Below are 26,465 nucleotides of genomic sequence, written 5' to 3'. Positions count from 1 at the left end.
GATACTGACCTAAATTACTGGATCGGATATCGGAGAAAAATAAAAAATGTAATCCGATCCATTAAATATCACGAAAGCACCTCACAAAACTTGCAACACGCCTTAACTCACCTCAGAACGTTAGCACGTCGGAGCAGTATGCATCACGTGATAGAGCGGCTGTGGCATGCGGGACCTGTCGGTGGTCTGGATAGCATTTGGAGCTTCGCTAGCAACCCGGCATTTCATCTCCGACAAAGTTATCCCCGAGAGAAGTAAAGCAAGTGTGTAAGTCCATCTCTGAATGTTTGTAAAGCATTCCTGCGTTAAGCTTAACAAGCGACTGCCTCTCCTGCTGCTACTTCAATGGTGAAACTGCTTAACGATCAGCTGATCGGCTTTTCTGTGCGAGTCCGTGTCTCTAGTTTGCTTTTGGCCCACTTTGCACCAGAAAGAGGAAACCTATGGGCTCAAAATGTGGTCATAAATATTTTGTACTTGTAAAAAAGATTTGTATGTGTAAAAAAGATTTGTGTGTGCGTAAAAAAGATTTGTATGTGTAAAAAGAATTTGCGTGTGCGTAAAAAAGATTTGTATGTGTAAAAAAGATTTGTATGTGTAAAAAAGATTTGTGTGTGCGTAAAAAAGATTTGTATGTGTAAAAAAGATTTGTGTGTGCGTAAAAAAGATTTGTGTGTGGACTTAGAAAAAAACCCCCTGCAAGTTACAAGTATGGATTTTTGACCCTATTTTTCTTCCCTTCATCTGATTGGTCAATGTCATGTCAATCACAAATGTAACAATCCAATCAGAGAACAGATGGGTTTGGCTGTCGAGGGGCGCTTTTTTTGAACTGCAGGTCTTTGAAGGGAATAAATGCCCTTTTACATGCCAACCCAGCGTTTTCCTTCATCACCACGAAGGAAAACAGTCTGTGGTTGTCCGAGTTTGGTGATTTTTATGTCACAGGTCTACGTGTTTAATACAGGGACTTCCACAGCCTTTTCAACAGCGCTGCGGACCGCGGGGTGGGGGCGGGCAGTGTTTTGGAAATGACAGTCTTCATTACAAAGCTTTCTTCGTTATGAATTAGCATACATGTTTTTATTGAACATTTGAAGAACTAGCAAAAAAAACAAACTCTTGTAGAGGACATAAAGTCAGAGATAGAAAAGACAAGGAGCAGGTGCATCTAGTACAGGTAGAGCAGCTGCAAAAACCCACAGAGCCCAGCAGCCAGCGTAACAAATTCTGGATCCTTTGCTTTTAGTTAGCAGTTAGCATTAGCAGCGTATCCTGCATCCGATGTGAAAGGACTTTTATGCTGCGCACTGTGACTCACAGTAATGGTCCTGGGTCAGCCCTGACTTTGTGTTAAACTAATCCTAAAGTAATAATGTTATTTCTAACCACTGATATACCACAACTTTTTCCTTTCAACAGCTACTGAAAGTTAGGGGACCTAGCTGCTATCGGATATTTATATAGCGATCCTCCAGCTTCAAACGGTATCACCCTTCAAGGACCTGCAGTTCAAAAAAGCGCCCCTCTGACAGCCTAACCCATCTGTTCTCTGATTGGATTGTTACATGTGTGATTGACATGACATTGACCAATCAGATGAAGGGTAGAAAAATAGGGTCAAAAATCCGTACTTGTAACTTGCAGGGGTTTTTTTTCTAAGTCCACACACAAATCTTTTTTACACATACAAATCTTTTTTACGCACACACAAATCTTTTTTACGCACACACAAATCTTTTTTACACATACACAAATCTTTTTTACGCACACACAAATCTTTTTTACGCACACACAAATCTTTTTTACACATACAAATCTTTTTTACGCACACACAAATCTTTTTTACGCACACACAAATTCTTTTTACACATACAAATCTTTTTTACGCACACACAAATCTTTTTTACACATACAAATCTTTTTTACAAGTACAAAATATTTATGACCACATTTTGAGCCCATAGAAACCAGCGGCTGAACAACAGCAGCACGTTTAAGCTTGATCAGCTGTTGTTAGAATGTATTTAATATTACTTTCTACACCAGGATCTTTTTCTACGTAGCTGACGCTGGTAACTGTGCAGGGGCGGATCTAGCAAAGTTTAGCCAGGGGGGCCGATAGGGCATTAACAGGGAAAAGGGGGCACAAAGACATACTTTTCTTTCTTATTCTCATTTAAAATGTCTAGCTTTTAATAAATAATTATCTGACACCCAAAGTTTTAATTTGATGTAAAATGAATAGAAGTCAATTACTGTATATAGTAACTATTAAGTCTAATATATATACCCTAGTAAGCTATAGTACTTTTTCCTTTGGGAAGGTACCATCTGTGCAGTCTGCAATTTTGTTGAAGAAAGATGTTGAATCTATTTAATATTTCTTGAAAAATAATTGATTTCTGTGCATTTTTTTTCACACTGCATCAAATTAAGGTTGATTACGTCGATTAAGCATCATGAGGTGGAGCGTGAGGGGTGGTTCCCTATTTTTTATTTATTTATTTTTGTTGTTGCTGGGAGTTGGAACCCTATTAGTTAGGTTGCTTAATATTTATGCTAAGTACTCTTTAAAATACCAGAATAGGGAGAATGGTGTAGGTTTAAGTTTATTAGATTGATCAGTATTGCTGAACTATGAAATATTTTTTTTTGCATACAGGTATAACAGAATAGCTTTAGTGTAGTTGTTGTTTTAAACTTGAGTATGAACTTATACAAAATGCAGCAAGATATTTAAAAAACAGTTTTGTTGATTAAAAAACACTATATCGGATTCATATCGGTATCGGCAGATATCCAAATTTATGATATCGGTATCGGTATCGGACATAAAAAAGTGGTATCGTGCCATCTCTAGTAAAAATTACAGAGAAAAACTCGAATTTAGTGCAGTCTCGCAAGTGTTTGTGCATGTCACCTCCTTCTCATGTGCCCCAGGCTTAACGCAATCATTGCTTCTGCCAAACATTTCAAGTGTCAGCTAGATGACACAAGTGAAATTGTTTTCAAGAGAAACATATTAGGGATTCTGTCTCAGAGTTTTGTCTTTATGGTGGGATAGTGAGGCTGGTAAACTTCCCTCTGCATTTGGAGCAGGCGGGACAGCTTTTATTGAGACCAGGTGGAAATGAAATGCCAGGTTTTTTGTGTACATTTTCAGTACAAGCGTGCATCTTCTTCCTTCACACTCAACCACGGAGCAAAAAAAATGCTCTCAGAGTGAGGAGATGATAAGCAGATTGTGGGGGAAAAGAAAGGACGATAAGACCTCTTACCTGGGTGTCAGTGGGTCGCGTGGCTGCGTTACATTCGGTGTCGTCCATGACGGCACCATAAGAGCCCACCACGCACTTCACTGCTCGCATCTGGTAGCCTGGCCCACAAGAGGTAGTGCACTGGGTTCAAAGAGAGAAAAAAGAAACAAAGGAGGCGTGATGGGAAAACATTTGCAACAGTCAGCCAAAAAGAAAACTGAGAAAAAGACAAGAAAGGCAAGCAAAAAACAGATGTTTTGTTGGAGCCACCAGAGCAACCCCTGCACACATGAGTATATAGAGCATATAGAAAAAATGTTAGCTCACTTTAGAAAAAGGTCTTCTAACAAAAATCATACATGAGGATATTCATATACATTGGACTGGCCGCTTTCCCACTGCAGCTCAGTCAGAGGGTACTATCCCGCGCTTTCTTCTGGCTCACTGCCTTCAGTGAAACGGGGTCAAACTTGTGTGGCGGCAACTTCAGCTACCATTTGATCATGCTTCATTAAACCACTTCAAATATACCTTAAAATGTGCACATCCTCTGACGAGGGGCACAAAATAGCTCGCATTTTTGGGTGTTCTGTTCTGCACACGTACACAAATGAGAATGGGTGCGCACACAGATATATAACGGGCTTTCTGGGAACACTGCTATGAAGACTGTCCATTGCTTTTGTATCTTCATTTTCATGACATGTCCTGTGACTCTAAACAGCAGAGAGTTCAGTGCTAAATAACGAGCGTAGCTTGTCTGTGTATCCACCCGATGATTTACATTAGAGACCAATTCATCAGAGAAGTAATAGCAAATTTCTCTTGCTGAGCTGTGACCCATCAACTGGGTAGACTTTCATATTGCATGTATGCAAGTATGAAAGCAGTGGCTCTAAATCTATATATACAGCATACTCTTTTAAATGCCTTGGAAAAAAAGATCTGCTATAGAACTATAAAAATTATTCAACCAAACTGATTGATTAAAGATAGATTATGTCTTCTTTAAATGAAAAGATTTACTCATGTCAGTATGCAAATAAAATTTTCCATTTTACATGGAACCCTTGAGATAGATAGAACCAACCACAGTCAGTTACCATATCTTCCTTTATATTTAGCTCGTCTTTTTTCCTGTCTGCCGTCCCTCACTACCAACCAGTTGTGGCAGATGGCCGCCCCTCACTGAGCCTGGTCCTGTCGGAGGGTCTTTTTTTCCTGTTAAAAGGGAGTTTTTCCTTCCCAGTGTCGCCAAGTGCTTGCTCATAGGGAGTCGTCTGATTGTTGGGGTTTACTTTCTATAATGACCTGATAAATGACCCGACTTCTTACAGCTTTGAACAAAAACAATCGAGCACTGTGTACTGAATGCTGCACAAATCATAAATACAGGGGTGACTCACCTGTCCCCAAGGTCCAACCTGCCAAGCGGCACACTCCTGCTGTTGGCACGTCTGCACTGACTCAGGTTTAGACGACCCACAAAAGCGATCATGTAGACGGTCCTCACCAAACTGACACCACGTCTGGCGATGCTTGTAGCCTTTACCACATGTCACAAGGCACTAAAAAAATAAATAAATAAATGTTACAGGTTATAACGCCATGAATTGCGTACATAGTTAATCGCTAAATTAGTACAAGAAATGAGCAGTTACAAGTATTCAGATTCATGATAGAGGAAGTTCTCTTGGTTTTATGTAAAGCAGTATATGCACATTAGAAAGCCCCTAGCCGCAAAAACAAAAAAAGTGTGAGTGTGTTTATTTATGTGCGAGTACAGTCCATACAGTGGAGCAAAAAAGTATTTAGTCAGCCACCGATTGTGCAAGTTCCCCCACTTAAAATGATGACAGAGGTCAGTAATTTGCACCAGAGGTACACTTCAACTGTGAGAGACAGAATGTGAAAAAAAAAATCCATGAATCCACATGGTAGGATTTGTAAAGAATTTATTCGTAAATCAGGGTGGAAAATAAGTATTTGGTCAATAACAAAAATACAACTCAATACTTTGTAACATAACCTTTGTTGGCAATAACAGAGGTCAGACGTTTACTATAGGTCTTTACCAGGTTTGCACACACAGTAGCTGGTATTTTGGCCCATTCCTCCATGCAGATCTTCTCGAGAGCAGTGATGTTTTGGGGCTGTCGCCGAGCAACACGGACTTTCAACTCCCGCCACAGATTTTCTATGGGGTTGAGGTCTGGAGACTGGCTAGGCCACTCCAGGACTTTCAAATGCTTCTTACGGAGCCACTCCTTTGTTGCCCGGGCGGTGTGTTTTGGATCATTGTCATGTTGGAAGACCCAGCCTCGTTTCATCTTAAAAGTTCTCACTGATGGAAGGAGGTTTTGGCTCAAAATCTCACGATACATGGCCCCATTCATTCTGTCCTTAACACGGATCAGTCGTCCTGTCCCCTTGGCAGAAAAACAGCCCCATAGCATGATGTTTCCACCCCCATGCTTCACAGTAGGTATGGTGTTCTTGGGATGCAACTCAGTATTCTTCTTCCTCCAAACACGACGAGTTGAGTTTATACCAAAAAGTTCTACTTTGGTTTCATCTGACCACATGACATTCTCCCAATCCTCTGCTGTATCATCCATGTGCTCTCTGGCAAACTTCAGACGGGCCTGGACATGCACTGGCTTCAGCAGCGGAACACGTCTGGCACTGCGGGATTTGATTCCCTGCCGTTGTAGTGTGTTACTGATGGTGACCTTTGTTACTTTGGTCCCAGCTCTCTGCAGGTCATTCACCAGGTCCCCCCGTGTGGTTCTGGGATCTTTGCTCACCGTTCTCATGATCATTTTGACCCCACGGGATGAGATCTTGCGTGGAGCCCCAGATCGAGGGAGATTATCAGTGGTCTTGTATGTCTTCCATTTTCTGATGATTGCTCCCACAGTTGATTTTTTCACACCAAGCTGCTTGCCTATTGTAGATTCACTCTTCCCAGTCTGGTGCAGGTCTACAATACTTTTCCTGGTGTCCTTCGAAAGCTCTTTGGTCTTGGCCATGGCAGAGTTTGGAGTCTGACTGTTTGAGGCTGTGGACAGGTGTCTTTTATACAGATGATGAGTTCAAACAGGTGCCATTCATACAGGTAACGAGTGGGGGACAGAAAAGCTTTTTACAGAAGACGTTACAGGTCTGTGAGAGCCAGAGATTTTCCTTGTTTGAGGTGACCAAATACTTATTTTCCACCCTGATTTACGAATAAATTCTTTACAAATCCTACCATGTGAATTCATGGATTTTTTTTTCACATTCTGTCTCTCACAGTTGAAGTGTACCTCTGGTGCAAATTACTGACCTCTGTCATCATTTTAAGTGGGGGAACTTGCACAATGACTAAATACTTTTTTGCCCCACTGTATGTATATATTACAGCATACGGGTTCTGGCAACACCACACGGGAGATCTGAAAAATTCCCGGAATGCAGCCCACAGCTTTGCAAGCTCCTTGCTCTACGATGTGTAAACTGTGCAGCAGTTTAAGAACGATTTCACCCTGCAATCACCTCTTACCCAACACTCATTTGGAGTGGAAGGAGGGGAGTAACTCTCCTAAAGCTGAGACATTCACAATCAGCACTGGGATTTGACATTTGACCCAGATCACCGCTGCTTTAATACTCCAGCATTTACAAAGAAGTCTGTTATTCTTTACGTTGAGTAGCCCTAGACACATACTCGTCTAAAAATCTCACAAACAAATCACTGAGCGAGTTGAAAACCTGCACAGAAACACAAAAACACATACATCTGCAGCTTGAAAAGGTGTCCACTTTAACTACTTAGGTAAAAGTCTCATTTTCTTCACTTGAAACTGTCGGCCCCAGAGCAAGCCACCAAAGGTGCAGAGAGTGCAGCGCACATACCCCTGGGGTCTTATTTTCTTCTAAACGCAAAGACAATACAGTAATTGCTAAACTGACCTCAGACCAGTCTCCAGTCTTCCACTGCGGACAGAGGAATTCATTGCAGGGTTGGACGGTCAGCTTGTCCCTTTGACTGCATTTGCTCTCATCGCCACCAGCCTCAGCTGCCTTTCGACACACTGCCCCTCGACGGCGGGTTCCTCCACCGCAGCTCTTGGAGCACTGCAGCACAAACATTTGAGCATCAGCAAGTGTAAACACATACACAACCCGAGATAAACTTGGACAAACATCTGGTCAGTGCAGACAAACAAATCCCCAGACTTCCAACAGAGTTCGTACCTCCGACCAGGATGAGTACTCCCAACCACCCGGGTTACAGTCTCCGTGACAGCCTTCCTTGTCATCAGGTTTGCGCTGACCGCTACAGTAGCGGTCATCAACCTTCTGGGTCTTGCCGTCTGCACGGTTGATTTTAGCACAGTATATTTCCAGGGTACGATATCCTTGGCCGCACTGGGCTGTACACTCACTTTTTCGAGCAACGTGCCATCTGCGTAAAGAACAAGTGGGTAAATCTTTGCACTGCAAAGACCAAATAAAGTGTCAGTCAGATGGATCAAATGGTTTAGAGTAATGATGCAAACCTAAGTTCACATTCAGTGTTGCATGGCTCAGTGATGACAGCAGGTCTCGCTGTGCCGTGGCACCTCTGGTCTGACACCACCACCCTGTCCGATTCTCTGCTACAGAGAATCTTCCGCTTGCGCTCTCCTGTGAGGGTACAAATATTGAGGTTCTAAGTGACAGCCACTCTAAAACATCTTGGCAACACACTATAACAAAAAATAAATCAAACATGAGTCAAAATGGCAAAGGAAATTGAAGAAAAGCTGTGTCATTTAAATAAAGAGATCTGTTTTATAACTAATAAGAAATTTACAAAGATGTAAACAGAATCTCAAGCTTGAGTTACAATCTCGGGTTTCATAACTTTATCCTGAGATGAAAGTGACTTTTTACTGCCCGACCTGCAAGTAGTTATCTGGGTTGATGCACCATCTGGCTCAAGTAAAATATGGCTCATCGTCGGGAGTGCAATAAATGCCAGCGTGAAAAGTGTGTACACCTCACTTTGGCTTTTGTGTAAAATTACAGCACGATATGAACCTTAATGTGGCAATAGATCAGCACCTCATGTTACCAAGTTTTGCAGCTGAACGCTATGAGAGCTTAATGTGTTATATGCTAGATGTTTATCCTGCTGTGAACTGTGGAGTTATTGGTTTCCCTTCAGTTGCTGAAGCAGGGTGGTGTCAAAAAGTGGAGAAAGGCATTCTTAAACAGAAAAAAAATTGACTTGTAACACACATAACAGGTTTTCGAGTTTGCTTGCAATCTTCCTCCGCACACCCACGTACTCTGACCTCTCCACAGTCATGCCAAGCAGATGTGCCACGGCATAGTGTAAAACTGATATTTAATCACTTGTACAAAGGCTAAATGCCTACAATGACCATGTTTAATGGTAACTACAGCATCCTCCATCTCCTGGGTCTCCTGCTCAGCATTTTCTAAATGTTCTTCTTCCTTCATTCCATCTCCATCCCATCTCATTTTTACTCTGACCACACAGTTTATCATTCACCTTTCCCATCATCTCACCCTGCAAACCACATGTGCCTCCCCCTCACCTTGGCACAGACGACTACACTCCTGCCAGGGCCCATAAGCATCCCAGAAGAACTGTTGAGGCTTATCCTCTATGGGAATGTTAAAGGAATACCTGACATCTGGGTTGTAAAGGTTCCCCACAGAAAGCACCTGGGAAAAAGCAGGCAATGTGATATACATTACACAACCTTACAATTGTAAATTTGAAAGATCAAGTCTGTAGAAGGATTTATGATTCTGCATTCCTCTCTTCTATTAAATCACCATCTTCTATCTTCACATCTCCTGCAAAAGATACCAAATTGTCATGATAAGGACAGCTTACCTGGATAACGATCTCCTCTTCTATGCGGTCAGTACAGTTGATCCTCTCAATGACATGGTCGGAACCGCTGTACTCGATGATGGCATTTCCTACTTTGATTTCCCTTTTGAACATGCTAACCACAAACTCCCCGTTAAGCAGGAACTCTCCGCGGCTATTTGATATGGCTACAGGGAGGCAGAAACAGTTAGTTGGCTTCATCACACTGAAAAGAGTTTGTGTAAACTCAAGCTAGTTTTGATTTATTAGCTGATTTAAAAAAAAAATATGCATAAAGGTGAATTAATTTGTGCAAATCACTGTTTATGGCAGGAACCTGCACAAACATGAACTTATTTCTGCGCGCAGCAGAGCAGCTTAGAAAACACAGTGGCTTAAAATGTTCATTTACAGTAAGGCACACACAGTGGGTAACAGTAAAGCCTTATTGGGCTAAAATAATCCTCTGTTCCCGAAGAAGTCCCATCCAGGGGCACCCTGTTCTGTTCAACAGTCAGTCTTCTGCACTCGTTCACCCTAATGCGATTATGGAGCTAATTTCCTGCCTTTACTTTCCTCGCCATTTCACACATTACACTAATATGGTTGTGGAGAGTGGCATTTATTGCACACGCACACAGACAAAAAAAACAATCAATCCGCTTTGGGTTGTCCCAATATATAGAAACACTGAAACTAGAGCTGGGCGATATGAGATTTTTTCATATCACGATATGTTTTTTTCATTTCAGGCGATAACGATATCTATCACGATATAAGCCAAATAACTATATTTGTAAGATTTAAATGTGCCGTTGCTCACAAGTAAAATGTGAAATAATCAGCAGCTTGTTTTTATTTAAATATTTATTTCCCATAATAAGTTCAACAGGGCAGATGTACTTAAGGAACATGAGACTTTTTCAGATAAATAAAGGCAAATATTGCAAACTACACAAAAGGCAGCCACTAAAGCATTTAAGTTTCAAAATAGAACAAACAAAACAGACTAAATTGTCAATTCCACTTAGAAACAAAATATTAATTCTAAAAATAAATCTTAGTTTGTTTTACAGAAGAACAGACAAAACTGACTAACTTTTGTCAATATCAAATAAACTGAGAACTAAAAGGAAATTCTCAATCTCTCCTTGTTGTATAGCTGAGCTTTTCAAACAGTTTTAACAGTTACTTTAGTCTGACAAAAGCCGAATGATGAATTAGCGCTTCCAGTCAGAGACCGAGGCTACGTCCACACGTACACGGGTGTTTTTGAAAACGGAGATTTTCCGTTTTCGTTTTGAAAAATAATCCCGTCCACACATAAAGGCAGAAATGAAGGAAAACGCTGCTATGAACATGCCAAAGCAGCAGGTGGCGCTAGATTCCTAACCGTGCAGAAATGTTGGCCAATCAGAAGTCTAGAAGCCTCGGTGGGAAAAAGTAAACAAAGCTGGGGCATAGAAGCAGAACCGAGTCGTATGTGTGGAGGGACAGTAACTGTGTGTATATGTAAGCATTTAAACACTGCAGAGAGTAGAATTAACAGTAACAGTATTGTAGAAATTCATTTCACCGAAACAATAACGTGGCGCACAGTGTGACGTATGCACCAGTTTATTGTATTTCCAGACTTGCTTTCGGCACAATTTACAGTGCGCGCTACTCTGTTTTTTGTCAGACTTGAAATAGCCGAAATACCTTCAAACTACGGAACTTCTATGGCTCTTCCGTTCGACAATCTCTCCGGCGTTGGAACCATCATCTGTTTTCTCTTCGGTCACGCTCGGTTGATTTTTCTAGTCGGCACACTCATTTCCTCCATTACGCGCTGGCTGCTTCCCAAACAAACACACGTGCGGCTTGGCACTTGTGCTGTAGGTAACAAGTCACGCGACGTGACGCTGCGGCTGTGATTGGTTCGGCTCTGCGCTACTGAATTTGGATCGGCTGACCTTTTTTTTTTTTTTTTTTTTTTTAAAGAGGACAAGAGCGGCGAGGTCTATCGCGATAGCTTAATTTCTCTATCGAGTAAAAGTTATATCGCGATACATATCGTTATCGTTCTATCGCCCAGCTCTAACTGAAACACACAGTTAAGGATGACACTATGTTCAGAAGTTTGCATCAAGGACATGCACACAATAAAAACAACACACGAGCACAAAAAACATGAGTAGGTCAGTGGTACGAACAGGCTGAGACAGAGCCTTAGAGCAAGTACTAAAGCTTTTAAACTAAGGGACCTTGCTGGATTGGTACCCGCAGGCATTTAATGGATTTGCATGCATAGTATTTGCAAAATCTACAGCAGTTATGCAGTGCCCGGCTTTACACTGAAGGCTGAACGCTGTCCTTCTCATAAACACTCAAGCGCATCTCATAAACACACATCTTTTTAACAGCGCATTCCTCCAGAAATGACTTCAAACAGCACGACTGGAAATGTAAAAATACAATCGAAGTATTAACAATTGTTGGCTGTCTTACCGAGGTAGTTGTCATCCTCCGGTTTCCCTGAGTAACTGTGTTGACGCACATCTATGTTTGTAGCACCACTTGGTATTCGCACCACTTCGTTATAGCCTGCAAATACATATGCAGCGCATTAGCGCACCCAGGTCTGTAAATGCACTAACAAGTGAACCCATCCATCGATGCTTTTCTGCTGAGGTGTGTAAGCAATATAATAACTGCCACAACAGCTATTACCATTTATATGTACTGAAATGGAGACTGATGGGGGTAATAAAAGAGGTTGTTACTCACCATAGCGTACAATGTTGAAGGTGCCTGCTACAGTTTTGCAGGAAGAGTTATCGCCTCCACATACGCCACATTTGTCCCTCCTGGCTTTAGAGTTGAGTACGTGATCACAGCCCGCCTGCTGCTCAGTACGGGAAGTAGGAAATACACAATAAGAAAATTAAGGATTTTTAATTAAAGGACTTTATTAGAAAATCACTAAATCATAGCAAATATGTAATTGATTCTTTTGAGACACATTTTAGCTTAACTTTAGTGCATCTATGAATATAAAAATCCCATTGTCTGAGCTGGAATATATTGAAAACTGTGCGTGGTTTGGAGATCACGCGTTATGTTAGTAATGTAGGTGCTTACTATTTTATCCACTAAACACTGTTACTGTTCAAGAATGGTCCCTGCTCTGCTATTATTACAAATAACCATGAACCGCTGCTGCTAAATGAACAGAATTAGAAAGCTCACTCTGCACAGGCCCTGGACACAGATGTCGTTGGTATCGGGTCCACATGGCGTGCCGTCAATGACCCTGTCCCTGAGCTGATAGTAGGCTGTGCTGCCTGCAACCCTGCAGAACAGCTTACATCTGTCCTTCATCAGAACTGACACAGGAGATAGAATACAGATAATTATTTCATGGTGACTCAAATAAATGCAAAGCTTACATTATGGCTGTTATTCATGAAGTAAGTATTAAGATGCCACTGTGATGTGAAAAAAACGATTCTCACTTCCGCTGTACTTGGGCACCCAGCGAACATTTGGAGGTAGACCGTTGATGTTAAAGTGCCTGCCGTCAAAAGCAGCACACTGTTCCTCCCTGAAGTCCTTCTTCTGCTTGGAGCAGGGCTCAGAGTTGCAGGAACGAAACTTCATCCGGCGACCAACACAGTACGTTCCTCCATTTCTGGGCCTGAGAGTGAAAACGTGGGATAAAAGCAGTAAAACCGAATCATTCCCTTGTGTTAAGCACCTTTTCTCAGAGGACACTTATCAGTTTATCAATTTCCCTCTCTTTGCTCAGCCTGTTGTTAGTTTTTAATTTCCAACTTATCCACACGCTCTACTCTTTTCTATTCGTCCATTATTCAGGAAGACTGACTGATCTCCATATTTACCAGGAAACAATCCTGTAAGATATGCCATCAGAGAGCCTGTTTTGATGAGCATTAGCTATGGAAAGAATTCCCTTAAGGAGGTTTGATCTATGGAACACTGACTTTGGAGACAAGGTCCAATAGGCATGCGTGACTACAAAGGAACGGGCTGCTCACACGGGTCGGTTGCATTCGCGCATGGCAATCTTTATGCCTCCGCCGCATGTCCGCGAACAGGTGCCAAAAGGACTCCAGACTCCCCACGCTCCCTCAACAGGTGAGGCATCATGCTCTTTGGCTATACACAGCCCATGTTTGCAGTGCTGCAAGAGAGGAACAAAGGGGAAAAGTAAAGGAGAGATGAGTGAAGAGAAGATAACAAAAAGAAATGCCAACACATCCATCTGCTCTTCTGTGCTTTAAAGCTAATCTGGGAGAAATTTGGAACTGGGAAAAAAAAAATTCACAACTGTGTCTGGCTGGAGAGAGGACAAGAAAATGTCACCCTTACAGTCAATAAATATATCTCAGCTCCAAACAGAAGGATCATTTTATACTGTTAAAAAAACAGACTTCATTTTAGTCATTAGTGTGGTGTGCGCTGGCATGACAAGAGATGAGACAAACACCAAAAGGTTTCAGCTTGTCTGTGTGTGTGAGTGTACATGTTTAGACAGAAAATTGGCATGCTACTATTCTTGTGGGGACCAACAGGGACTTATGGGGACAACATGCCCGTCCCCACAAGTTTTAATGCATTTTTGAGGCTCAAAATGTGGTTTTAGTGTTAGGATTACAATAAAGTTATGGTGAGGTTTACGCTAAGGCTTAGGGTTAGACATTCGATTTTGATGGTAGGGTTAGGGTAAGTTGCTAGGGAAACCATTATGTCAATTAGATGTACTCACTAAGATATGAAAACAAGTGTGTGCCTGTGTGTGTGTGCATCTGCAGGTCTTGGGACCTGGAGGTGTAGTTCGGCTGGTCCATGGTGCTTTCATGTCTCAGTCTTAGTGACAGGAAGCAGGAAGTCAGTGCAAAAGTTCTCATTATAAGCTCAGGCAGAGTAAGCATCATTCATAGCTTTCCACCACTCATTTACTAGTAACAAGAGTTTACATGTGTCAGTGGAAACTTGACTTTTGGCAAGTCTTGTTTTGTCATTTTGCACAACAAATTATCGTCCATTATGTTGAGATAACCTGCCAGTGTTTCCCTCAAATATTACAAATGACATAAGAAAACATTTAATAAATCCAACTAAAAAGGAATATTTAAAACCAACAATAGCAAGATTTTTCTTTTTACTTTTTTTGGTATACTGAAAAAAGGAAATTGGGTGTTTGTTACATTAAAAACAAAATTACATGTTTAAATTAACTTGTAATTTAAACACAATAATTACATGCTTCTATGAACGTAATTAAATCATGAAGGATCTGTACGAAATTCAACAACTTAATTTGTCCTTGTTGAGAGGACATGATACAATCTAGTAAGAGTGGTTAGTTGCTGAACTCATGAAATTCACAAGATCGCACGAGATGTCAAACTGTAGGAAAATCACTGGCGTTATAAGAGGCAGACAACTACGACACACCACGTGCATGCTATTGCTATTTATTGTGGATTAACCTGTCAAGGACAAAAACGTACAAAAAAATTCTGCATCAAGCCTTGAAATCATAGCTTTCCTACTTTTGTTAAGTCTGGATTGGTGGCATGGTGGTTAGTGCTGTTGCTTTACAGTAAGAAGATCCTGGGTTCAAATCCACAATCTGGCTAGTTTGCACTGGTTTCTCTCGGGGTATTCTGGTTTCTTCCCACAGTTAAAAGTCGTGCAGTTGGTAGAGTTAGGTTAATTGATGATTCTAAATTACCTGTCAATGTAAGTGCAAATGGTTGTTTGTGACAGACTTGTGAGTTTTCTAGGGTGTACCCTGCCTAACAATTCAGGGTTATTTCCCAGCCCCCTGCAACCAGGATAAAGATAGGATGTTAGTTGTTGTAGATCCATTAAATTTTTATGTTAACCAGACTCTAGACTTTGTTGAACATTATGTAATATGAAGACAACATGTAGTATTTAAATGAGCAAGTAGTATTGGGGTAAATGTTATTTAATAGTGTTGAAATACAATGACAAAATTGTGAAGGATTAAAATATTCCAAGAGCTCAACTTACTTCATCTAAACATGTTTCAATCGTGTTTTATGAACACAAAATGCACAAGTTTATTGAATATGAAAAAGTTGTGTTGATTGAACACAATTGTTTAAGTTTCTGCCAAAGCAAAACATTTGTGTGCAACCAATGTCCACTATTGAATCGAGTAAATCCAACATGGCCTTTTTTTCAGTGTATAACGTCCCCTCTTCCTGGCCACCAACACTAGGCAATGCTAAGGTTCATGGACTTTTTTTCTTGTGGTAGGCTTAAATCGCCACCTTCAGCCGAACTGAAGTGATTAAAATATGGCATTCCACCCCTTACTTAATTATCCCCAAGCTTCCGGCTTAATTAAAATCAGTTCAAGGGTCTTCTCCTTTACCATTTACACACTAATGCATTACACTATCAGCATTACTCTTACCTTTCCAGGTGAACAGTCGGTGCCATCTGCCCACGGCATGTGCTGAGTCCTGCAGCCCCGCTGGGCGCCCTCTGGACTTGTGCACCATAGTCTTCGACACTGGGTCTGAGAACACACGAACACACACACACACACACATTAAGAGTCAATGCTGGGATTCCAGGAAAAAAAATAAACTAAAAGAACAAGCTATGGCTCATAAATGTCATGTTTATTTCCCTGACTGTAAACAACTCCATTAATATACAGCATGGACTCAAGCCAGCAGACTTCCAATTTAGCACATTCTATCAAACAATATGCCTCCCTACACTAAATTTGCTGCATCAACAATTTCATTTGCCAGGTATTTCTAAGCCTGCGTGACCTTTTAGACTGAGTGAAAACCACAAGCCAAGAAACTATAGTGTCACATATTTAAAGACATTTCTGTATTATTAAACTGAAATGTCACTTTTTTAACTTAAATTCAAATTAAATCTGGCTTCACTTTGCTTGTGTTTCAGAAGAGAACATGTTAAACGTGGCAAGTGACTTTAAAGGCTTCAGAGTCATCCGAGAACCTCTGCTGCACTGAATCTCAACTCCCTCCGCTCCCCTCTGAGACCCCCACGTGCAACATGACAGTTCAGATTTGCACACCGAGTCCGCTTACCATATAAGGGCACACCTGCGTTCCCGGCCCAAATATCAATTCACACTGTTTATTGACATTGTATATCCGCCCGGGCAGCTGCTGCGAGAGAGCGTACGGTCTAGAAACGGGCTCATCGAGCAAGCACTCACCATATCCTGTGCTATTAAGAAATAAAAATAAAATGACTTAAAGAAAAGGGATAAAAACAAGAGAAACAAACAGACAGAAAGCACACTCAGTACAGCTGGAGTGGTTATTTTTCTGCACAAAAACATCTTGAAAAACGTCTTGTGTTGAACTAGCTATATGTGGTAAGTGGTGGGGAACTCAGGAAGTCAAGGATGGAGGGATACTATGCATTGCTTTGGAGGTAGGTCATTAAATATTATTACTCCAAGAGTTCTGGGTCTTTCTCAGTGTGTACGAGAGACGAGACCAGAGGGTGCAACAGCCCTGAGAAATGATGACAGTTTGACTGTGGCTACCAATGCACTGTGTGTGTTGGCGTGTGTGTGTTTGTGTAAACCTGCACAGTTATTAAAGAATATTTAGCCAGGTTTTAGGGGGTCATTTTTGCTACGTTTTCCCAGTTCTATTCCCCATGCATGTTTGGAACAATGATGAAGACAACAGTATGACATACTCAAGGAACTCTGTGATGTACTTCCTGCTACACTTGGACCACATCCAAGGGTTTGTGTTGTAATTAAGTGTGGGAGCCATCACATGTTGTTGAATCTTTACTCCATCCTCCTTACACTTGTTACTGTCATCGTGAGGCATGTTGAACCTGGAAGAATAGAGGAAAAAAACATGTTCAGGCATAAAAAATAAAAAAAAAGCTATTTATATTAACAAGCAACAAATAGAGCATTTTCAAATGTCCCCACTAGCTGTACTTCCATGGCCCTGCATGGCTCTGTTTTGCCAGTGTGGTTATTGCTTCTTGGCAGGACGTCAACTTCTTGATATGTTTTATTGTGCTTCACAAAGTGGCAGTGACAAATAGCAATTTGTGTTGTGTTTGACTGTACTTCATTTCTTCAGCAACATCTAAACAGCAATTCTATTTTTCTACTGTCACCATCTTATTGGCTTTGGGAAACTCATTCAAGGTTGCTATACAAAATAATGCACAGCATTTGTATTGCCTGCCTGTGGCAAGACTGGATAGAAAGATATTAAATTATATGAAAACTGAGAGAAGAATAAGTGAAGCATTCAAGCTCCTGCAGGGTAAACAAATGTGCTCCCGGTCGATGGTGGACAGGTACGGCATCACACTCCTTGTTGCTAAGCTGTCCGCCTACAACACCGAGCTTTGTCGCAAATCAGTCATCAAGCATGCTGCCCCAGCCTGATGCAGATAAACATGCAACCCAATAATAAGAAAAGGAGCATTTGTTTGAGATGAGGACTATTAAAGTCTGTAACAGTCTCCAGAGTAGAACGCTTACTCAGGACTTTGGACAGTGGAGAGTTTGCTGAAGGGCAAAGGAAACCAAGAAGTGGTTTAAATTCAATTCTGAGAATCCAGGTTACAGATTTTTTTGCTCTCAAAATGAAAAGCAGGGATACATTTTTTTATCCAGATGTGCAGAATTTATGGTATCAGCTGTTATAAATTCCTAGAAAGTGTTCTGAAGCTCTAGTGATGTGTAACTAAGAACAAAACCAAGTATTTATGACTGATGAAAAAACAAATCAGTGGAAAAATGTCAGCTGCTCTTACACATGTCCAAGTTCGTGGGCAATGGTGAATGCAGTACTGAGTCCATTGTCCTCACTGATGCTGCAGCTCCTGTAGGGATCACACACGGTCCCCAACTCTGCAAGTCCTGAATAAGAAGAAGCTCAGTTCATTTTCTTTTGTATTTATTTAATGTACATTTCTACTATAATTTGTATCACTCTGTTACAAAAAAAAGAAAAAGAACAAATATGCATTTACCTAAGGTGTCACACTTATCCCTCGCTCTACAGATGTCCTGCCTGTGGTGAAAACAAAGATAATTGGTCTCGGTCATTGTTAGTCTACATTTTAGAATTTTGTCAGGATCCCTCTACATTTTTGGTTCACGGAATATTTGCATTTTGAAAAATGAAAGCTTCCACAATTCCTCTTGCACCTGGTGATTAGGATGGCAGTGTCGTGATGGGAGTGGTGGTTATCATCCAGGACGTTCTGACTCTGCTGCCAGATGCAGAAGTTCTTTAAAGTGGTCTGTGCATTAAATGAAATAACTGGACCATCCTGAGAAGGACACAGAAAAAATAATAAATTATAGGAACGTGCACCATGTTGTAGCGTGGAAGCAAATTAAGTATTCTTACCAGCTCGTTGTTTATTATAACTAACTTTACAATCACAATGTTAATCAGGTTTCCAATGCTGGGGTCCTTGTATATGGAAGACACCTGAAAAAAACAACAAAGACACAAAACGTGACCTCAAACCTAAAGAGAAAATCAATGTTTAAATTAAGTTGAGCCAGATTGGATGTGACATTGTATATTTAGTGCTAGTGGTTTTATGGGCTGCTTACTTGCAGTTTCAAGCAAGTACCAGAGATTTTGTTTGATTGAAGGATCAGCATGATAACAGCTTGAGCCCCTGTGGACAAGTCAGCCTTTCCCCAGACTAGAATATGGGTCATCGCTGCCTCCCCAGGACTTTCAGTTCAGCCCCAGATGCAGGCGGAAACTGGTGTTTGAAGTGGTCGAGAGTATGCAGCCTAAGTAACATACCTGAGCCTATTTTTTAACATTCATCAAAGCTGTCAGGCAGGCTATCCCTCAAGCTGCCCTCTCTTCCCCCGAGCCGTTTGAAAATGTTGTTTACCCCTGCCCTAAGGTGCCCTTTTACCTCCCTCAACTCTCCTCCAAAGGCTGACTGACTTGCAGCACAAACAGCAAACAGCAAACAGCAAAGAGGAACACGTGTGTACATTTAGTGCATCAGTGTGCACGAAGATGTCCTACTCTGTCCATATCTGCGCAAAAGATTTCTACCAACCAAACATAGAGATCAGAACTTACTATAGACATTAACGTGAGTATGTAGTGCTGTAGGTTGCTGCCGTGATGCTCCACCATTTTGCTGTCGGCCACCAGCATAACTTCAACAAAGCGCGGGTAGGAGAGGAAGCGCTTTGATCTCCTGTGAGGTCCTGAGTCACCGCTGCTATCATTTGACGGTCTAGCGCTAGCACTGCCATGCTGTGATCTGAGCAAAGCATTGCTGGTCAGGCCAGCGCTCAGTGACTCCAGGTCATTGAATACACCAGTACTGACCACAGGGACTGCTTTAATCACAGTGCTGACCCCAGCCGCTGGCCTTCTTTTCACCTTGTGTCTCTTATGTCTGTGTTTGTGTCCTAGAATGAGAAGCCAAAAGAAATGGAGCAAATGTAAATATACAAGAGTGCAGGCCTGAGAAGACTGGAAGCATATTCGCTCAAACAAGGCAAGGAATAATTCATTCTTTGTCAAGAAGATGTGTTTGCTATTAAGCTGAAGTCACGTTTAACTTTTAAATGATGGAGCTATATGAGATCTGGAAGTGGATATTGTCAAAATAAGCTCCCCCCTCCACTGAAAAGAGTTTGCTGACAAATGAACATTGCCTGAAGTGCCTTTTTTTTCTCTCAGAAAAGGGAGGAAAAGAGGGCAAAGAGTTCAGGCAAGGTAAACCTGGAACCCAGCCATAAAAAGAGTACACAAATTGCTGTGCACACATCAAACGAGAACAATCCAACAACTGGGAAGCATTTTTCTTTAACTCTGGAAAGGTTTTATGTCCTTAGATAACATCTGCTGAACTGCTGAGTCTTTTTGTTTTCAGATCATCCTTACTAGACCATTACCAATGTGTCACCATTTATGAGGGATGATTAATGAAGAGTGCTAAAGATCAATTTGCCGTTCCTAAACACCCGCAAGAAAGAAATGTAATCCATGTATATTTTTTTCACATTCAACTGAGAAGTATTTTGTAAAATATCATGTTAAAAGTCTTTTCTTGTATGATATGTTTACAGCATCCTTAGCTCCATCTTTGTTTGTATAGTTAAAAACTGTAGTCTGTTGGAGTGGCTAGTAACAGCTTCTTTTTGGTATGTCACATTGGATAAACTGAAGGCTACCACTGGATAACTTTCATACACCACTCTAACAAAAAACACATTTGCATGAGCGGTCATAGTCAGCTCACTGCAGTCAATCAGGGATCAATCTGTGTGCAAGCTGAAGGCTGGTCAAATGCAACAGCCAAAGAAGTTTGAAGCCTTTTGGCATTTTATGCAGTGTGAATGATTAAATATTAAATTCATATTTTGTCCCTGCCCGTTTTCTAATTCCTTATTGTCTTTTATCTTCTTTTTTTTTTTTTTTTTACTGATTTTGATCAAATCAAAAGTACATTGTTTGTGTGTGTGTGTTGTGTCTCCATTCTCAGTTCAAAATAAAAAGAATGGTCTACAGATTCAATAGCACTTTGTGCAAGGCTGAATGAATCGTGTCCAGAATAGCGTTTAGTCTCATTTATGTCACTTGAGGCTAAAATGAAAACACAAACAATCACTCAAATGGAGTGAGAGCAAGCATCTTCAGAAGGATCTCCAGCACACAAAGACAAACGATTTCCATATTTATTGCTTTTAGTTTTGATTATTTTACCGTTTGAAGTTGCCATCACTTATGTAAAAATTTACACTACATCTTCATGGAAGTAGGTCTACCAACTTTCTTATCAAAGGAGCAGAGGAAGTACAAGAGTCAACAGGAAGTTCAGCCAGTAAACTGAGATGAGTCGATATAAGTGTGAGCTTCCAAATGATTCTTCTTGTGCGAGAGCTGGAAAACCTCCTCATTACTGTACTGCAGCTGTGGGTACTGCACTGTGCAGGCTATAGCATGACATGCAAGCCAGGATAGTTTCATACTATACTTTAATCTTGTCATTACATCTCTGACTGTAGCCTATTTATGGCAGAATGTATTTTTTATTTAGATATAGAACTTTAATTACTTTAATATTTAATCAGTTGCATTATTAGTTTGATGGTGGGGGGGTTTTTCTAACCCTAACCCTGCCATTCGGGTTCACTTTAACTCTTTATGGTCATTGCACAGTCATACTTTCTACAGTACTACAATAAAATGTAAGTACTGTTCCACATTGGTGCCAAAAGAAATTCAAGCTGTAATTGCAATAAATAATATATGTACAAAATATATACAGTCATTTATGAGTCCAGGCATTCCTTCGGTTCCCAAAATCAACCCAACACTGAGGCATCACTGAAAGTTAAAAACAGTACAGCTCCAATAAAAATAATTCACTAAAAAAAAGAGGATTTACAAGGTTTAGTGACGTTAGAAGTTAGCAGGAAGTTATGTTGCTAGTTCCAATCTAGAAATGATGAGCCAGATTCTTATTAAGGTAGTTTTTAAAAAAAAAAAAAAACCTAAATGTTCAAACTCTGCTGTCTATGGAGGACTAAAGAGCAGTGACATATAAACTATGCAGTGGTTAGCTACACAGCTATGGTTATGCTAATATAAATACATTAGCATGAAGGATGAGGGATACATTTTTCCTCAGTAAAGGTTTATGTTGAGGGTGCTCGATGGTCAGAGACACATACCATCACATGGCAGGAAAAAGACATGGAAACAGACCAAACTTCAGCTAACAGAGATTCTGAGAAGTTCCCATTCAAAAGACAAGGTTAGCTACTAATATATACCTGTGTGGTTTGGATTAGGTGTGATCTTCAGTATCAACACTGAAATCTTAGTCTACTTTGTCTCCTCTCCTCTGCTCGCTGCCTCACAAAGTGTATGTGTTTGTGCATGTGTGCACAATCCCCCTGTCAAACTGAGTATTCCCAGCTAGCATTAATTTGTCATAAAACTTCAACCGCCTGACAAGCACAGGAGGAAAAGCTTGGACCATTTTTGCTGTCAGAAATGAACTATTCTTCTTCAGTGCGCCACAACGATATAGTTTTATGTATGGAATTCAACTCCATACAATAAGAAAAAAAAAAGCAAATGAAAGGAAAAAGAGGCCCCTCCCACCAATTGAAAAGTTGTGCTTGCATTAACCAGATAAGCAGCATATCATCCTAGAGGGCCTTAGTACAATTACTGTAATAGCTCACTGACTATTATATAATTGGTTCCTGTTACAGCTGATAGTGGAGACTTTAAATTTCAGTGATTATTTCTGCGCAAACCAATTTAAAGGTCCCATGTACATAGTGGCACACAAATGTCAAAATTGCCTAATCACTCTGTCCCCTGTCGCACTAAAGCACTAAGATGTGCATTAACCAATTACATCTAACCAATATATACTGTTTCTAGACACTGGGAGGTCCATGCTCAGCAGCAGAAGTATGCCGTTTTGATAGAAAGAGGACACTGGGTGAGGGTTTACTAGAGCAGATATTTAGGTCAGCTGACTGGTCAAACACAGCACCTCAGTAGCAAGGTCTGGATCTGACGTTTTAGGTACAGAGCCGTGTCTGTTATATATCCTAATGGCATACATGCTTACTCATCATATAATGTACCGTACCTGAAGTGTCACAAGCTGAGGTCTCCTCAGTGGTCTGTTTCTTCGGTGCACTTTTCCTGTATACAATATGAGGTTTTGTGTGTTCCTCTTCATAGTGTTCTCCTTGATAGCTGTGAAGGGGCTCCACAAAATACTCCCCTTCTGGAGACCTGAAAGTGCCGAGCTGGGTAACAGAGAAGACACATAGCAGTTAGGCTACAGCTATCTATATTCTCTAAGTGCTTATAAAACCAAGGAGAATAATCTATATCTCGAGGATCTTTTAGTACTGAGCTCTGTGCAGATCACATACCAGTTTGTACTTAACGTAGGAATGTAAAAAAATAAGCAAAACACAGACATAGCAGCTTTCAGTGGTAAAAACAAAGTACATTTGCATTCATGTTATAACAGAGGAAAGGTCTAAATGTGAGACCGTTGATGTCTATCAGGAAAACACTAAGACTGTATGTTCTTGGCAAGTATGCTGCAAACCTTGTATGCGTTTGGCATGTTTAGCATGAGTTGGTTAACTTAGAGGTCTAGGATGTTCCAGATAAGATTCGTGGACAGTAAAGCACACATATGGAGAACCATCATGAAAGCTTGAGGGGTAAGGTTGGTATAATGTTTGCTTGCCATATGTTTCTACTCCCAGATAATCAATGGTAAAATATATATATGGTGTATCATAAGGAAAAAATGATTTGGCTATGTGTATTAGTATTTGATGCTGTTTGTTCTGCTTACATTTTGTTTCTATTACTCTGCAAAGGCCTGCACTTGAACTTTTGTCTGGCAAGACAAAAGAGGATCTCACTACAATAAGTTATTTTAGAATGTACTGCAATGAAAGGCAGCATTGCCTGTTTTAGGATGGAGGTTTTGGATAAATAATAATATATGCTTCATAAATGTCAGCTCAGCCCCACAAAAGTTCCCTGCAGAGCAGAGGATTCAAAGCATTTTATGTTTGATTTGTCATTTGGGAACAAAGCTGGCTTATTACTCTTGTCTGTCACCTCACTGTGGTTTATGTATAAACTCCTCTGAGTGCACTTTTCCTCCACTACAAAGCATCACTCATCAGGACTCCCTCTTTAGGAAGCCTGGGAACTGGAACAACTTCGTCTTAAAGACGTCACCGACTACCGGTGGACCAGAAAGAGACACAAATGTGGAGTAAACTTGAGTGCAGTCAGCCGACTTGGGCTCTTTGCAGCAAGCCACAACCGAGATTCTCGGTAAATGATCAGTTACTTACTTTCTGGATGCGCCCCACTACACGATCCTACCACGAATACAATTTTGAACAATTTTCAAAGTTTTATTTATTTTTTCTTAAATCAACTACAGCTTCACTCAAAAGTCTCCAAAACACGTACACAACTTTTTATGCCCTCATGCTGCAGAAGTAAAGTGAATGTAAAATGATCACGCGCACGACGAGTACAACCGCGCGTAAAAACTCACCAGTCCAGAGCACAGACTGATGACTGCGGCGTGCTCTGCATGTGCATTTACTTGTCCTTTGTAAAAGCAGTGCCTTAACTCCGTGTCCTCCTCCTCCTCCTCTCTCTCATCTGCTGCAAAATCCGTTACGTTCTCTCCTCTGGCTACTCCAAGTATTGTCACAGTGTAGAGAGGTGCGATAAATCCCGAATCCAACGTCAGGTTGAGGTGATAGTCCTGTCCGAAAGCAGATATCCTGTAGTGGATATTCGGCGAGGCCCAGTGATCCGTGCTATTGCCTGTGCCCTCATCCAAACTTCGCCTTTTCCTTTTGAAGTGCACACTGGTTGGAAACTTGTCACCGGCTTCATTCACTCGCACCGGTGTTACAACCTCATAAGCGCCGATCTCCTCGTTTACTGTGGAATAAAGGTAGAAGAATGTAAATGTGGTTTAAAAAAACAGTCTACTTACATTATAAATCAGTGGGTAAAAAGGTTTAAGGATTATTATTCTATCAAAGTTGTTTCTGTCTTGAAAATCTGTTGTTTTAGTCAGAAAACGATAGTCAGTGAACTTCAGGCATCTAAACGCTGCAAGTCATTCGCTTGACTGAATTCAAAACTCATTCATTCTCTGCCGTCAGTGTTAGAAAACAGCTGCATGAGAAATTTTAAGAAATGCGGGGGTTGTCACAGCAAAATACTTTACCCGTGCTTGAATTCAAAAGCAATGTCCCCGTAGATGCGACTACATTCAAGAAATCAGGGAATAGTAGGAACCCCAAGCCCCAGAAGAGCACATGCATGATTGTCCACGTTCAGAGGAGAGAGCCAGCCTGTATTCCCTTAGTAGTACTGTATTCCTGCGGTAACTCCGGGCTTTCCGCCTCCGGTCCGCCTGCCACATCCAATTTTATTATCCTAGACTCTTGAGTTGATGGTCTCTGGCCGATGAAGTACACTGCTGGGACGTGAGCGCGTCGCGGATTCCCTGACGAACATGCATACTGCAGAGAGGAGTGGGCTGCTCCAACACTCAACTGCGATGGGCTCCGCTTGCCCGTGAACCAACTCTCCCTAGCTTAGAGGGGCGGGATCAGTCTAATATAATATTATCAGTTGTGTTGTTTCAATCTATACCACCTATACTCAGAGAGAGCTGCCCAACTAATCTGACATAACGTGTAGACAACGTGTTGCGCAATCCAGCTGCAAATTTGCATCGTGACACAAAGTGACATACCGACTTTTATTGTTGAGTTAATCACGTTTCAGAGGGGTGGACAGATGCGCAGCAGATCGGTGACTATGACAGTGAGGTGGGGCCCATATAGGAAATGCCTGCCCTGGGGGCAAATGAGATAATCTTAGCTGTATACTTAGAAGTTCACGGGATCACAGAGTGACAAAATTCAAACTGGCAACCGTATACAGCCGTATACAGGCATTGCTTTAGGTCTTAAGTAGGTGATGGAAAAGGTATTGTCTGAGGACAGTGGTAATGGTTTCATTAGGGTAGTCTTGAAAAATCTGGGTCAGTCATCTCTCAGGGAGATATTCCAGAAAGATACTTTAACAAAATTACTCGGGCGTTACTGTAGTGCATAATCTGGATTCTGACATGTACTCAGGTAGATTACTCCATTTAGACTCATTTGATTGAAGGCATCTGTGCATGCTTCCCAGCCCACATAACCTTATGTGGTGATAACTGCTTGCAGCTGGCATATGACTTCACAGCTCATTTGTTGTGTGCAATCAACACACGTGGCCTGGAATGAGGCTATACATGAAACATTGGGTGTGCAGGTGCATAGCTGAAATTAAGCACCTCATATAGAATGCCTGTGTTGTTCAGAAGACTCTAGAGCGGCTCTTCCTCAACCTCCTCCGACCACAGGTACAACATGCCCAGGACCCACTACAGTTTGCATACAAGGCGGGTGTCGGAGTGGAGGATGCCATCCTGTACCTCCTACACAGAGCCCACTCACACCTGGATGGGGGAAAAGGCACGGTCAGGATCCTGTTTCTTGACTTTTCCAGTGCCTTTAATACCATCCGGCCCTGTATGCTTCAGGAAAAACTGAACAGGATGGAGGTGGACCCCTGCCTGGTCGCTTGGATCTCCGACTACCTCACCGACAGACCACAGTACGTCAGGCTGAAGGACATCACGTCTGACACTGTGGTCAGCAGCACATGAGCACCACAGGG

The 26,465-nt window shown here is 41.4% G+C and overlaps 1 protein-coding gene across 1 annotated transcript in view; it reads right to left on the bottom strand.

Annotated features, from left to right (window-relative positions):
* adamts9 (ADAM metallopeptidase with thrombospondin type 1 motif, 9) overlaps nucleotides 1–25,236 on the bottom strand; it is a 46,950-nt gene extending 21,714 nt beyond the window's left edge. Inside the window, exons 1-23 of the mRNA XM_086291684.1 lie at nucleotides 24,958–25,236; nucleotides 24,268–24,665; nucleotides 22,816–22,978; nucleotides 19,269–19,606; nucleotides 18,564–18,647; nucleotides 18,359–18,483; nucleotides 18,181–18,221; nucleotides 17,962–18,067; nucleotides 16,873–17,019; nucleotides 16,248–16,389; nucleotides 15,593–15,697; nucleotides 13,176–13,321; nucleotides 12,633–12,814; nucleotides 12,367–12,503; nucleotides 11,905–12,022; nucleotides 11,626–11,721; nucleotides 9,157–9,323; nucleotides 8,852–8,981; nucleotides 7,805–7,931; nucleotides 7,500–7,710; nucleotides 7,215–7,379; nucleotides 4,667–4,828; nucleotides 3,282–3,401 (exon numbers count right to left, since the gene is read on the bottom strand). Coding sequence (XP_086147810.1) covers nucleotides 3,282–3,401; nucleotides 4,667–4,828; nucleotides 7,215–7,379; nucleotides 7,500–7,710; nucleotides 7,805–7,931; nucleotides 8,852–8,981; nucleotides 9,157–9,323; nucleotides 11,626–11,721; nucleotides 11,905–12,022; nucleotides 12,367–12,503; nucleotides 12,633–12,814; nucleotides 13,176–13,321; nucleotides 15,593–15,697; nucleotides 16,248–16,389; nucleotides 16,873–17,019; nucleotides 17,962–18,067; nucleotides 18,181–18,221; nucleotides 18,359–18,483; nucleotides 18,564–18,647; nucleotides 19,269–19,606; nucleotides 22,816–22,978; nucleotides 24,268–24,665; nucleotides 24,958–25,054 — 3,507 coding nt within the window. The 5' untranslated portion in view covers nucleotides 25,055–25,236. The remainder of the gene's footprint in view (nucleotides 1–3,281; nucleotides 3,402–4,666; nucleotides 4,829–7,214; nucleotides 7,380–7,499; nucleotides 7,711–7,804; nucleotides 7,932–8,851; nucleotides 8,982–9,156; nucleotides 9,324–11,625; nucleotides 11,722–11,904; nucleotides 12,023–12,366; nucleotides 12,504–12,632; nucleotides 12,815–13,175; nucleotides 13,322–15,592; nucleotides 15,698–16,247; nucleotides 16,390–16,872; nucleotides 17,020–17,961; nucleotides 18,068–18,180; nucleotides 18,222–18,358; nucleotides 18,484–18,563; nucleotides 18,648–19,268; nucleotides 19,607–22,815; nucleotides 22,979–24,267; nucleotides 24,666–24,957) is intronic.
* Between the last annotated feature and the right edge of the window lie 1,229 nt (nucleotides 25,237–26,465).

The sequence above is a fragment of the Aulonocara sp. 'chitande type north' Nkhata Bay genome, linkage group LG5 (genome assembly GCF_057382095.1).
Source record: "Aulonocara sp. 'chitande type north' Nkhata Bay isolate Kocher_YH1m ecotype deep benthic linkage group LG5, A_spYH_male_GT1.1, whole genome shotgun sequence".
In the NCBI taxonomy this organism is placed as follows: Eukaryota; Metazoa; Chordata; class Actinopteri; order Cichliformes; family Cichlidae; genus Aulonocara; species Aulonocara sp. 'chitande type north' Nkhata Bay.
The sequence above is the reverse complement of the archived record's forward strand: the minus strand, read 5'-3'. Positions and strand labels throughout refer to the sequence as shown.